Genomic DNA, 15,053 nt, shown 5'->3' on the forward strand with positions numbered 1-15,053 from the left:
CCTCTGAGTAGAAAATTTCCCCCTAACATCTAACCTAAATCTCCCTCTTTCACTTTCAAGCCATTCCCTGTTGTCCTACCACTATCAGACTGTGAATTTCATTTCATTTAATGCAGCTCTGCTAAAAATCTCTCTGAACTGCAATGAGCAAGCAACAAACTGAACAGCTCAGTGATCGCTGGCCACTAAAATCATTGCCAGGCTCTTCTGCCAGTATCAGCTGGGAATGAGGAAGCTTCCTTCCCATGCTTGGGGTTCTAGCACCCACACCCTAAGAATGCACATCAGTTACTAAGAATTAGGATGTTGGATGCAGACAAGAGAGAACATTCGCGGGCTGTGTGAACGTATTTCCAAAATTCATGGTGCAAAAATGATTTAAACCAAGGACAGGAAAATACAAACAGAACTAGAACAGCTGGCTCAGGGAACCTCCTTTGCTTCTCTCTGCACGCAGCAGTGCAAATGCCCTCAGCCCTCCTGTGCTGCACAGCACCTCACTTGGATCCGAAGGCAGCAATACTCTCTGCTAGCATTCACACAGAAGGGTCAGCTCTGATGCTGGGCTCTATAAATTTAAGCTGAAATATGAAATGCTGTAAAGCTTTTATCAGGTAGAAGCCTAAACACTATTTCCAAAGCCATGAAGAAAATGTTTCTTGCCTTCTGACCTAAGAAGTATTTCGGTGTTGCTCTGCTTCAGTTGCAAATCTGCAGAGGGGTCAGCTAGCAAACAACTTTGTTATTATTTTTTTTAATTTCTCATGACTCACAGACTGCATTTCCCAATGGCATACTCTTTTCCAGAAGGCTTCATTTGGTTTCTCAAGGTCAGTGCAATAGCATTAAAAACAAAAAAAGGAAGCAGCTCTTACCTGTGGCAGAGTGAAGACTCTCCAAGCTCCAGTACCTGGACAGGACACCTCTCATCCCACCACCACCGCACACCACCCCACTGCTGTCCGAATCCGAACCTGGAGAGAGCCCAGAGCTTCCACTGCTACTGCAGTTTTCTCCACTGTGTGCCCCGCTGGACTCACTGGGGCACTGCTGGGTCCTCATGCAGGCAGGTAGGAGGGAGAGCCAGGGGCTCTGCTGTGCTGGGAGGAAACGGGCTGAGCGCTCTGTAGCTGCTGGCAGGGCAGTGGTACCTGGTAGCGCTGTCTGAGGACTGAGCTGGATTCCTATCCTCCTCTCCGCTCATCTCGATGCATCCTGACATCATAGGGGTCCACTAAGGAGGCTCCGGCTGTGGCAGCTCAGCTGCTCTCAGCTGCAGCTTCCAGCAGATGATTTTTATTAAAGCCAATTTCAAGACATGAAAAAAGGCGAGGGTGGGACAGAAATCTTTGTTCTTGATTTAGTGGAATTGTCAGATTAAAAATAAATAAGTGGGAATAGTAGAATTTCATGCATTTCTAAAAAAGCCCAAGTGAGAGAGACCTTGTGTTGTCTGCTTCCCCTGAGAACTCAGAAAGGACTTAACATATAAACTAATCATGTTTAGAGCTGGCTGTGGCTGCTGCTGCTATTAAAAAACTATTTTTATAAGTCCTCAGAAAAAGAATGCAAAATGAAATCAAAGCCGGAAAAACACAAATTGAGACTTGGGGAGGCTGCAGCTGCAAGCTTTGAGCGATTCAATACCCACTCCTGAACTGTAGCCTTGGGATGGGCTCTGTTTCAGCACGCGATCTTTGTCAGAGCTCAGCCTCAAGTGCAGAGTAGCCAGTGATGCTGTTTCAGTTCAGAGGTCTGATGTCCTCACTGATGTCCTCACGTGATGCAGCATGTCCCTATAAAATGAAGCCTGAAAGAATACAGAAGGACCTGCCCTGTGCCTGTGGTAAGTAATTCTGTCTGAAGAAAGCCACATTCTCATGTGGCCATCACAGCCTTCTCCAACAGAGACCCCATCAATCTGTGTGATATCATACTTTAGGCCATTATGTTTCTTATTAAATACTTAATGAAAAAAATGTCCTTTGCTCGCCATCACTGAGAGCATCCAAACACACCGAGGCAACTTCTGAGTCCTTAACATTCTATCTGTTCCTTACAAGAAACACATCTGCAGTAACAGGAAAAAAGTACAGCATCTCTGCAGTAGCCTGTTAACAAAAAAATTCCTCCAATGGTTTTCTGAATGCAGCTGCTTGGACCAGAATACCTTCCTCTAATGACTCCCAGCACAGAAAAGGAAATTTGGTGTCCGCTGCCTGCAATAGCACCACACCTCTCCATTGATCTGATCCTTTCAGGTCCTCATGGAACTGTTTGCACTAAGGTACAAATTGAGAAAAACACTGCTTGACCATAAGAACAGGGGGGAAGGTAAGTTAAAACCACAGAGCTGAATGCAGCTGTCTGCTGGACTTAGAGCATAGTGCATCAAGAAGGGGAAGGGACGGGGCAGCTCTTGAAGACAAGAGAGGCAATAAGAGGCTACAATTCAGCCCCAGCTGCGCTTCTCACTCCTTCAAATCCATGCTTGGGTCACATGAAGGAAGAAAACTCGAAGTGCCTTTATCAGTTTTTGATTATGGTACTGAACCAGACGGCACTCAGAGGCCCTGCAGCTCTGCACTCACCCTGCAGATCTCTGCCCCCAGCCTGCTCAGGACACTCCATCTGTTTTTCCACTACCCCTCCCACGCTCTGGCCTAAATGCTCTTGGCAAATACCAGAATGTATTTATTCAGTGGCAGCGTGCTGTAATCCTAGCCGAAGGTGCTGCTGCAGCATGCACACCGTGTGCGTGCACTGGAAAGGCGTGCTGCAGCGCAATGGGAAGGAAGGGAAAATGCTTCAAAGCCAGACTTTGGAAATCAGTGGAAACCATGATCTTAGAGTTTAAGATCTGCTGTCACAGAGGTGTTCCACCTTCACACGGACCTCATGGCTTATTTTTTCTCAGTGCACATTGATGTTCTGTGACATCTGATAGAGATGAGAGGTACTGTTAAGTTGCCAAAGCAGCAGCTGTCTCCAGTTACAGCTTAAGGCTGGCACCATGCAGCATGGTCAAGCTAGGGGAGCCAGCCCCAGCCCTTGGCAGCTGAGCTGGGATACCTGCTGGAAGCTTCAGTCTCTGGTGGATTCTGCTGTAGTTTCTGTACCTTTAACCAGCAAAGTCACTTGGGGGTTGATAGGATCTTCTTCTCTACTCTTCACCCCCACAGAAAGTATTTATGGACATCCTGAGTCTTTTACCCAATAGCTGATGTACACAATCCCACCCAACCAGCTACGACAAAATGTTCAGGAACTCAGCCATAGCTTGGCCCAGCTTTTAATGCTGGATGAAAATCTGAGCAAACACACGCTGTCAGAGAGCACAGAGCTGGGATTAAACAAGGCCTGATATCTCTGCTGTAATCCACAGGTAGAGTGAAAATACAGTAGGTAATGAGACTACTTCTTAACCACTTGAATTCAACAGTACTTCCATGGGTTAATCAGAATGGAATTGACATTTCTTGCTATAGCTATAGTGATGCACTACTGAAGATTTGCACATCGCTTTTTTTCTGTGTCCTTCAAGAACCAAACTGACGAGAATGGGAATAAATAGCTCTGCTATTCTGCTGAACTACAGGACTGCTAAATATTTATAGGATATAACAAAGTCTTGTTACTAAAGCTAATATTTTCCCTCTTGAATAGATTCTCCAGTGGCTGTCAAACATCTTCACATTAACTGTTGCCAAGTGTGAGCTTAACAGCCCATCTATAGCTGGGAAAAGAAGATGAAAGTTGGCCACATGATGCTGAGTAAACAAACAGTCTCTGCTTCTGATAAAAACTTTCCATTATACCAATGAGGACAGAAGATAACTCAGAGTTATTAAGTGGTCACTGTTTTCCATGCTCTCCACTAAAGACTCAGATGTTGAGAATTTGGTTTGCTTATTCTTATTAGTTATACAAGATTTCCTAGGCCCCCCAGTACATTCACCATCAGAACAGATCTGTCAGAACAACCTTGTGCTTTCTTGGCTGCTATAACCAACATCAGCACAGCCATAGATATCAGGGCATCTCTTGTAGACAGCACAGCAGGAAAGTTAAAGATCTGTGGCTATTTAAATCTGACAAGACATGGGGAAAATTGCTGGGAAGATCCAGCCTGCATCTAAATGATTATTTTAGATAATACAGGTTTAGGTTCTGGTTTAGCATAGTGATATGAGACAAACCAGATCTTGCAACACACTAGTTATGAGTTTCTCTCTTTACGTGGAGATGACAGACCTCAAAAGTTTAAGGTCATATATATGACCCTACCTAAAAATTCCACAGATTCTCTGCAAAACAGCATGGGTGAAACATCTGTAAGAAGATAACAGAGTCAGGTAAGAAACAAGAAAATTCTCTAGCTGTAAAGTACAGAGAGCAGGGAGAGAATGGACTACTAGGAAACACACATCCAACTCTCACATAATTGCCCACGTCTGTCATTGGGTCACCTTGTGTCTGTCTCCTGCTGGTGGGTCCCTGTGGAGAAGTTCAGAGATGGCAGCACCTCTCTGCTTTAGACCTGTGGGCTGGAAGCTTCCAACCTCTGAACTGCCCACCCCCCAACCAGGGCCCAGGCTCAGCTACATCCTCAGAGATGCATTCACCATCCATCAAACAGCTTCCCAGCAATGCAACCCAACTGTAGGCACTATCTTCAGTTGCAAATAAGAAAGTACAAGGCATAAGAAAGTATCTCAGCAGAGAGATGGGGAACTCGAATGAACAGGTATCATGCTCAGCAGAGAGACATGGAAGAAGCATACATAAAAGAAGCAAAAGAAAATGCAGGTCCATTGCTTAAAACCCAAAGCCCTGTTATCATTGCTCTCTCCTGTAAGTTTTGGGCCCCCTCTGTCAGCTATTTTCTCTTCCTAAGATTTTAGAAGCTGCCCAGAAGCAAGAAAAGCGTTCCTGTGTCTACAGTGGGAAGTGGTTTGTGTCCCAGACCAATATTTCACTGTAGCTCAGCTTATTCAAGCAATGTGGTAAGCCAGGCAACAAAGGACAGATATCTACCGCAAGATGCAGACTGAAGACATGGGTATAACAATATAACTGCAGGGTTTGAAAGACTTGATATTCATCAGTAGTGCCTGCTGAAGCACATGATAAAGCCAAGTAGGTCCTTCCAAATTATTTAAACCTTCCTGACCAAGCAGAGTCAACTTTTTTGCTAACCTTGAGGCCAGGGGTGCTAACCTCTATACTTCCCTAGAAGAGTATCAAGACTGAGTCATCTTCACCGAGTAAAGATTAGCACCACCTCAGCTGCTCTTTATTTCACAGATGTTAGAGCCATCTACTGGCTTGTTAAAGTTTTCTCAAATGGCTGCTCTGGACAGAAAAGGTGACAGAAGGCAGTATGCAAAACTTGATCAGAGCTCCACAGTATGGCTGAATCCAAGTCTTGGAATATGATAAGTTTGAGTTTGTCTCATTTGTCCCAGTTTGACATATAGGCAGAGAGAACAGTGTCTCAATGCTCTAGCGCCAGCGTCTGGTCATAGGAAGCCAGTAAGCACAACAGATATGAGATCAAAAATCAAGCCTTTCTCCCAGCAGTCATGATATATTCTAGTTGGGAACAAGTGGCCTGGTCTAAAACAGGTGAGCTTGTACCCAGCTGTGCTCTTGTCCTCAGGTAAATAGCCAAATGCATGACAAGTTCCATAGCAGTGCATGCTACCTATCTGGCTGGGATATTGTCAAAAAAGTCAAGAAAAACTAGAGAGGACACCATACCCTGTACCCAACAGCCTCTGCAGCATTCCCTTAAAAAGCTGACTAAGTGAATGAGCAAATCTGGGGAAAGAGTATTTTGCTTGTATTTTCAACATGGAGGTATATAAAACAGCTTTGTACTTCATAGCACTTTCATATCCAGTGTCTTTTATGGTTAAAGAACATGCTGGGATCATTAATGCAAGTAGTTGCAACTTCAGAGTTAAGAACCTTAAAATTCAATTAAATGGACCAGTGAATCATTTCACTTTACCTTTGTTTGACATTATTTACAAGCTTATGAAAAGCAACATTTATCACAGCAAAGCTGTGCAAGAATCACATACAGCATGTTTTGGTGCATTTACACTCAATTATTGAAGTCACAATGCGAAACTCACTTGTTTCTTGAGAATACTGTATGAATTATAGGTGATTCGGGTTTTGTGTCTCATTTCTAGATGGCATGTAAACAACTAGAAGACTAGCAATGGATCTATCTACATTTACATTTTCCCTTATTCCTCCTCATCTGTGTTTGAATTTGGGTGCCTCAGCTTTAGTTCCCAACTGGGACCTGAGGGAGTTATCATTAAATTTCTATCAGCTGTGACTCACATCTATGGCAGTGGCACTTAGGGATTCTAGCTTAAGTCAGAGATGCACTGACATCTTGACAGTGGCAGGTTTCCACCTGGGATTTCCAAGAGCAGAAGCTGACTTCAGCCAAGGAGCTGGTCATAAGCGTGGGGGCAATGCCAGATGTATGTGACAGCAAATGATCAAAGCCCTCAGTGCTGAGAGAGCAGAGACTGGGCTCGCGACACCACAATAACAAGCAGTTTGTTCACTTATTTCCAGGTGGAACTTTGTGATTCTGTGCACAAGTCTTACAAAACATTGGAAAGCAAAATAGTCCATTCAGTTCTGATGTAATTAGCACAGAGTTATGGTCCCTTAATTTAAGCCTAGTAGTGTTTAATCAGTGTTACAAAGAGACTTTCTGAGGCAGAAATGGCAGGTTGGCATGCAACTGAACTCGGCTTCTCCTGCCTCGGTTCCTACCTACCAAACAACTCTTCTGAAATGTTTCTCTTATCCCACCCCAAAGTTCTATGCAAAGATTGCTGCAGTGTTTGGGTCAGCACCACCCACTGGAGAATTTACAAACCTAGCAAAAATGCATCTTATTGTTTAACAATCTGTGGCTTACATTAAAAACTATATGTGACTGAAAATGAAGCAGGCAGCAAATCTCACATACAGTTCTTGTGAAAATACAGTATGCTTGTTAAGATGATTTGTTTTAAGTACAGGAAATTCTACCTCTAGAGGCTTGTTCAGTTACTTTAGTTCCTAATTAGCAACTTGAGAAGAGCCTCACCATACCTACCGTAAGCACTCTCCAGCAAATATACAGCAGGGAGTCTGTAGAAACCTAATTCAAGAGAGTGATATAGATGACATCATCCCAGGTAAGATGGAGTTCTTAGAGACAACAGAAATGTTTCTGTGTCAAGCACGCTATCATTGCCATTAGTGACCTTTCCTTTACTATAACGCTAACCGTTGCCTTTAAGCAGACTTGTGCTGAGACATGGATGGAACGTTCAGCAAAAATAAGTTAGAGCATTTACGAGTTGCCATACTCACTGAAGTAGAGTTTAATCCTCTAACAATTCACACTGAAATAAGACTAGTGTACACACCAGGGAAGGTGACGCGTCGTTTCCAGCCCACGCAGTCCAGGCCTGTCGGAGTACTCTGGGAAAATGGGTGCAGTTTCAGTGGTAGGATGTCAAGAGCAATGGTAGACGTGATGGATGGACTTCTTCCAGCCTTCAACAAGAGAGGGAGAACAAAACCAACATATAGTACACATATATACCTTGCTGAACAAAACACAGCATTGGTCACAGAGTGCCTCCTTTCCCCTCTCATACCTGGTCGTATAAGTAGTCTGTTAGTAGACACATGGGTGGCTAGAGAAGACAGAAAACAGTGAGAAGGCAAAGAAAGCTTCAAGGTAATAACAGAAGAGGATAACCGGGTTCTGGATTTACAGTTAGCATAGCACCATGCATACCTGTACTCATGGGAAGTTACACTCTTTCCTTTGAAGTACACAGTGTGAAAGAAGGAAGCACATCACAAGAAGTCTCACCAACAGAACTAATTAAGTCTTATTTCCTATAACTTTGTGGCATAATTTCTGTTCTGGCATTTAAAGAGTAAATAGAGCTTTTCCCTTCAAAGATCTGTTAGTAACAGTACCTAGCCGTACAGGACACATCTGACACTACATCCTTCCTTTCAGTTATAAATAGGATCCCCTCTGCCTGGTTGGTTAGTTTTTATAAAACTTTGAGGACTTCATAAAACATTGAAAACTCCAAACCATTGACATATCTCACTGAATTTATAACTTTATAACTTCTGCTGCTTTGAGAGGGAAACAACATGGGTAGACAGCATACATACAGACAGCTCAATATATCTACTGCTGAAGTAGGTCAGCCTTAATATAAACAAAAATGAGGTTTTTTTTTTTGTATATTTGTTCTAAAGAAATCATACAAACCACTGCCATTAAGCCACCCAGACTAACCTACTTTCTCATCAGATATCCAAAACTGAGCAAGACCCTACAACATCACAGAACATCTGACAATCACGGACCCATAGAACTGGTTGAGATGGAAGGGACTTTTAAAGGCCATCTGGTCCAACCCCCTGCAATGGACAGGGACACCAGCAGGTAGATCTGGGTGCTCACAGCCCGGTCAGGACAAGCAATGCAGATTGTAATGAAAGTCACTGACACTTGCAAGTCCTTAATGCATGATGCAGATCTGCTTGTATGAATATATTCTTTCCTCTATTTTCTCCATCCTGTGCTCGTCACGCCTGGCACATGCAGAAAATATCCATGACCACAGGTGACTGGGGGACCACCTGGAAGGCAGCAGGTCAGTAAGCACTGTCCCCATGGGCACAGTCATCTAGCAGCTCTGCGTGCCTACAGCCCTTTCCTTCTGCTGCAGTGACCCACCTGCTCTCTGGAGGAGAGTTTCTTCCTGGAGTTTCTGTACTGAAACAAATAGGATACCATCAGAGGAGAAGCAAGAACTGTGCTCAAATTAACCTCAGCAGTACCTGTTCATCTAGAAAAGCACACCAGAGCCCCCCGTGGGAGCACCTGCCATTGCACGAACAGCAACATCAACAAAAACAGACAACATACTGAGCTATAGCTCAGTACATATATGTGTGTGTGTGTGTGCATGAATATCCTGCCCCCTAGTTTTAAGCAGAACAATGTTTGCTATCACATATAGTATATCAAAGCCTAGATTGTTTATGTTAAATGTGATAGAAAGCATTACTGTACTGCAGCAGGGCTATTGCAGCAACAAAGGCAGGGTTTTTTCTTACTGCCCCCCAGGACATCAGAGCAGGTCTCAGGTATGGGCAGTGTTTCATTTGTGCAGCAGAGAAGGCAGGTTTGTACAGCCAGGAAGGGAAATGCTTCCATGGATGTTAGTAAAAGCAGGCAGGGTTTTCCCCACCCTACAGGGGAGGGGAAAGGGGGGAAAAGAACTGAGTAAAGATCCTCTCTTCTACATTCTCTGCTTTGGATTAAGACTGTGCTCTTTTGCACAGTCTGGGTGAGGCATTTACCTCTGTTGTGTGCCTGTACCTTGTCCATGGGAAGATATCTCATTCATGAGACCCCTCTCCAAAAGAGGATTCATTGCCCACTTGAAGTGTATCTGAGGTGCCCACAGAGTTCATAGCTATGGTAGTGCACAGCAAAATTTTGCTTCCTTATTTCAGATGGGGTAAAGAATTAGGTTTTCAGGTGCCCTATTGGGGGCAATAAGCTAAAGAGCTCTTTTTCACTGCCTCGCATTTGTCTTTTGAAATATAAAATAGAGCTTCTGCTGCACTGTACCCCAATGGCTTCAGTCCCCAATACCCCTTTTAGGAATCTCTCTAATTTGTCAGTGCAGAAACTGTGCTTTAACAAATGCATATAGCAACCACATCTCTGCTTCTATTGCTGTGTGCTCGAGAAGCATCAGGCTCAAACAGTCAGGTTCCACCATTTTATTACAACAGGAAGGAAAAGGATGGGAGCAGACGGGCAGGCAGCTGGAAGATACCACTAAAGCAACTTGCAAAAATAAATTTCAAAACAGAGCCTGTCACCATTACATTCATCAGTGTTTTGGGGCACTGTCTGTGTTCCAGCCAGAGAATTTATACAGCATTAAAAAAAAAGTATCTTGTTCCACGTTGGAGAACCTTCAAAGGTTTGCCACAACCAGCTAAATGTTAGCATCTTGAGGTAAAAGATCAGAAGCTGCCAGCTTGTTAGTGGTAGTATTTTGTTATAAAGGACAGCTGGGTCAAGCTTTGAGTTTGGCTCGAGGGATTTCCACAGGCTGTTCCCACCTGAGGCAGATCAGCAACCTGCTTGTGCCTCAGCAGAACAAACAGAATTGTTTCCGACTGGCATTCGTTATCTAAAAGCTACTCTCTTGTTCCCCTCCCTCTGAATCCCAAAGGCCAGCCTTCAGAATGGCTTTGTATAACCAATGTACTCATTTGTCTGCACTGATCAATGATATACTATCAGAAACCACCATTCAGGTTAAGAATTCGCCTTTTGTTCCTCCCTTTCCTGCTCTGTTCTGTTGTTTCCCCAATATTGCAGCATTACATCACCTTGTACGCTGACCCAAGCTTGACTTGGCACAGTATGACTTATCATAGCTGAAGCCACGCGTCCCCAGGCAGCCATGTGGCAGGAAACATCAGACTTGCATTTTCAGATCTCCAAAGCTCCTTGTATTTGCCTTGTTTCAATTGCAAAAGCGCAGCAGACAATGAAAAACCTTACAAAGCTTCTTTTGTGGTAGTTTATTTCGTTCTCCTTATTAGAAGGATTTTTGGCATCCTCCTAAAGCTGCACCCAAACACTGCAGCTTGTGACAGCACTCCCACTGCATCTGAGGGCATGAATAGAGCACTGCACAAAACAGAACACTACAGGAAAAATAAACTACACAAGGACTACGATGAATAAAAAGTACAGACCAAGGAATGCATTCATATGGGCAGACTGGAAAGAGCCCTCAAATCTCCACACTTGTTTTGATGAAATTCGGCCTGCTCACAAAGATAAAAAGGATCAGAAACACTAAAATCAACAGAAATAGTAAGAAACAAAACCAAACCAATCTAACCACACGCTGCTAGGCATCTTCTCCTCTGAAGCTTGCTCAGTTTTTACTCACCTCTGCTACCCAAAGGAGAATAAACCAGAAAAGCCACTCAGCCCCCCAGGCACGTGTTCTTAAGTGAGGGGAGCTCAATGGGAGCAGGGCAGCGCTGCCCATTACACAGCTCATCACCACCGAGAGCTAAGCTTGCACCAGGAAAGGAGGGTGGAAATGCTTAAGGAAGAGGCTGTTTTCTGGCAGTATCAAAATGTGTGGTCAATCAGCAAAGCAGGCAGCTTGCAAGCTGCATCATCTGATGGCTCCAGGGATGCTATTGAGGTAACTGCCTGCTCCTCTCAGAGGCTCTTATGGTCTCTGTGTTGGTGAGCATGCCCTGCAGCATGGGCTGTATTTCCATCACTATCTTGTTAAGCAATGCTTGTTAAGCAATTGTAAGGCATATTTTTAGCTTATTCTACTGGCTTCTGTTCACTAGTGAGCCTAACTAGCCCAGCGATGCATTTTCCCGTCAGCGCAGAGCAATCCTTTGGAAGTCTGAGCAAGGCAGAAAAAGAATGTAATTTCTGTTTTTAAGAGCTCATAATATACGCTTTTGCCTCAGGAGCATTATTCTTTATCTTCAACACATAGGCATGAAAGCACCCTCACTGAACAGAGCAGACAAACACTCTTGAACCGGCACCCACCTGACAACGTTTTCTTTTGAAGAACCCTATAAGCACAGAATAGCACAGACTCAGGCCCTTGTCTTGAGAAGACTACCAGCCAATGTCTGGCATTCTTAGAAGCTTTCTTGGTATTATCAGCAGAAGCTGCATGAGGTATCCCTCTGATCTCTTTTTTTTTTTTTTTGTCCTCAGAAATTCTAAATCTGGCTCTTGGGTACAGAATCCTGGCTCTCCCTAAAGGGAACAGACCTTAGCTCTGGATCCAAGAGTAACAGATGTCATCAGCATGAGTCACAACAGCCACAAAGTTTGTCATGAGAAATCATAATGCTGACCTAGAAGTGTTCCCCAGTGGACAGGAGATTACCCTTTGCTAAAACTCCAATGACAGTACTCTCTCAGGCACTCCATAGTGGGAACTTAAGATGTGTGGAGTTGTCCTCCAAGGGAAATCTGACATTAAAGTCTCTTTTTGAAGTTATACAGCAGTACCACAGGGCACTGAAGGAGATTTCTAGATTCATTTACACTGATTTAAGGCAACTGTGATTTGTCCCTGCTCTCCCTGTCTTGCAGCCCATGGGGCAATCCCGTTGTCCAACAGGGCTCAGGGCAGGAGCTGCTCGGTTGCAGTGACTACAAAACCCACCTCCTCTAAAGATGGGAGAGTTTAGTATTTAAATAATCACTCTCCATCCATAGCTGCCATACCCAAAGAGAAGCAGTGAGAACTGGTACCAGACAAAGCAGAAGGACATGAACATGATTAATGATAGAAAACAGCCAGAGCAGAGAGAGGAAGACAGTGCCAGGGGAGGAGGAGGACAGTGTGTGGGTTCTTACTTTTAACTGGTCCTCTGGGAAATGCTGCAATTGAGTCCCTCTCTCTGGCTGTGTCTCCTTCTCTAGCTTCCTTTTTTGGTTCCTCTGCATCCAAATATCATCGAAGCTGAAGCACTTATAGAGGGATTTAGGTCTCTTCCTCCTCCTCTCCGGAATCTCCTTGGCTTTTTCATCTGGAGCAAGGAAGGAAAGCCTCCAGGCTTTGTTCTCATGGGTGGAGAAAGGGCGTGGGGATGTTGGAACCTGGGGGGACCTCCTTTTGCGATGGGGAACCCCTTTTTCATTTGGCCTCTTTTCAGGCGGTGTTGGACATTGCTGTCTAGAGTCCTGTTTTACAAACAGCAGGTGAAAACACACAGTTTGTTCACAGGAAATTCTGTCCTCCGCTTCAAATCAGATTGAACAGAAGATGCAACACTCAGTCGTGTAGCCCCAGAAGCACTCAGAGGAAAATGCTGCCCCAGAAGTACGGCTGAAACCACCCTCAGCATCCTCTATGGGCTCAGGGGTACCCACCCTGAAACAGCAGCTCTGCTGCCCTTTGAGACAGCTGATACACACTCCCTCTGCACAGCACAATGCCCTTTTCACCCTCATTCTAGATGGCACGTTACAGTAACATTACTGGGATTTAGGTCACTCTGCATATTATTTACACAGATAGCGTCTCTGAAAATATCCTAACGCCCAGTCCTGTTCATCTGTGCTTTTCCCGCTTCAGTTACACAAAGTGAAAATGCTTCCTTGATGCCTGCAGGTCTGATATATTAATCCCTGTGCTTTCTGATGGTGCTCTTTATATTTGCCATCCATTATATTTGCTTGATGTTGGCCTGAGATAAAGGAATTGCACAGTTTCATCTTTCATTCCCACTTGCTTTTATAGCATGCTTGCACAAAACTACAGCTTCTATACTGGAACTGGTGGGAGATAACAGTATTAAGGAATGAATGGAGTCTCCTTTTCTGCTAAGAAAATGCTGCATCCTGACAACGTCTCCAGTTTCTCACAGTTTATTTGAAGAACCCAAACAATGAGGCTCCTAAACCACTGCAGGCACTTCCCTCTTCAATTAGCCAACAATCCCAGATCAATTTTTTATTGCCACTGGCAAGAGATGCCATAGTCTAGGCAGGCTTATTATCTATTAGATGCTCTGCAGAAATGGAAGTGTATTTCTGGTTTTTCTGTGCCTAGAAAAGCAAGAACACCTTGCACAGACTCCAAACATCAAACATAACACAATAGTTTGCTCTTGCCTCCTGAGTGAAACCATGTTGCAAACACGCAATAAAGGCCCTGCCACGTGGGCAAATGGTAATTGCATAGAGTTCTTTTGTCCCCAAGTTTCCAGCACAAAATCTTTGTCCTGGTTACAGCCTGAACAATGCTAACAACCATTAGTACGTAATGACAGAGGGGATGTCCTGTGCCCCATCATGCGGAGAAGGGTTACTTACCTACGTGGTACATCTCAGGAGGGAGCTGAGCCATTGCAGTCTGATACAGTACTATAACACAGATAAAGCCTCAAGGAAGTTCATACCTGCTCCTTCATCTAGCAATAATGCCTTTACTGATGTGGAACAGAAAGGGATTTTTCTAATTTCACCATTAAACTTAATTTTATGACTTTTTTGCTTTTCCACATACATAAGAAAGATCATCAGGATCTTTCACATGACATTCACAGTGTCATGAAAATGGAAAAAGCCCCGTGTACTCAAATAGATGAGAAGATGTGTCCTGAAAGCTGGGACATTTGCTTTAGTTCAAGGCGCCAGCTACATTTATCCAGTCTGAGATGGCTTTCTGCAGCCTCCAAATGTATCAGTAAAATTAAACTGGTTTTATACGACTGAGGCACCATTTACATTTTTCGTAGTTTTAATTATTTCATCTAGCAATCAATTTAACTGATTATTTATTTGCTCCTAGTGGTCACATCCTAGAATCATAGTATGGTTTGGGATGGAAGGGACCTTTAAGATCACGTAGTTGAGCTTGCCTTTTGAAATCTTCATACACGCCTCATCTTTCTACTCTTTTCTAGATGTTCTTTTTGGTTATGACTTACAGGTCAATTACTTATTCATCCTCTGACAGGCCTCATCTGTTGGCAATGTTTTAAGAGTACTTTCCATAGGCTGAGTACCTTGCGTTTCCCTAGGCTGCTGTAACACTGCAGGCGTCTTCTTCAGAAGGTGGTATTAAGTTTGTAAGTTAAGTTGATGCCCATGAAAACAAAAGATTTTCAAGCAAATTCTCTTCCCCTTCTGCCCACAGCAATTCCAGAACTGCAGCCCTCACTGCCCTTACTGCCACCCACATCTTCTTTGGATTCCAGACAGCATTAGCCACAAAAAAAAAAAAAAGAGAGAGAAACACACAAACAAAAACAAAAAGCCACCACAAAACAAAAAACCACCACAAACAATCAAAAACTTTTCACTGGAAATACGTGAGGAGAAATTGAGGGAACTGGGTTTATTCAAGGTGAAAAAATGGCACTAAGGGCAATGCGAGAGCAGTCTAAAAGAAATTTGTAGT

General features: G+C 43.8%; 1 protein-coding gene across 1 annotated transcript in view; it reads right to left on the bottom strand.

Annotated features, from left to right (window-relative positions):
- The window catches only part of LOC125697321 (uncharacterized), a 165,547-nt gene that overhangs the window by 97,162 nt on the left and 53,332 nt on the right, over positions 1–15,053 (bottom strand). The window contains 2 exon segments of the mRNA XM_048954314.1: positions 7,452–7,581; positions 12,503–12,829. Coding sequence (XP_048810271.1) covers positions 7,452–7,581; positions 12,503–12,829 — 457 coding nt within the window.

This window comes from Lagopus muta, chromosome 9 (genome assembly GCF_023343835.1).
Source record: "Lagopus muta isolate bLagMut1 chromosome 9, bLagMut1 primary, whole genome shotgun sequence".
Taxonomy (NCBI): domain Eukaryota; kingdom Metazoa; phylum Chordata; class Aves; order Galliformes; family Phasianidae; genus Lagopus; species Lagopus muta.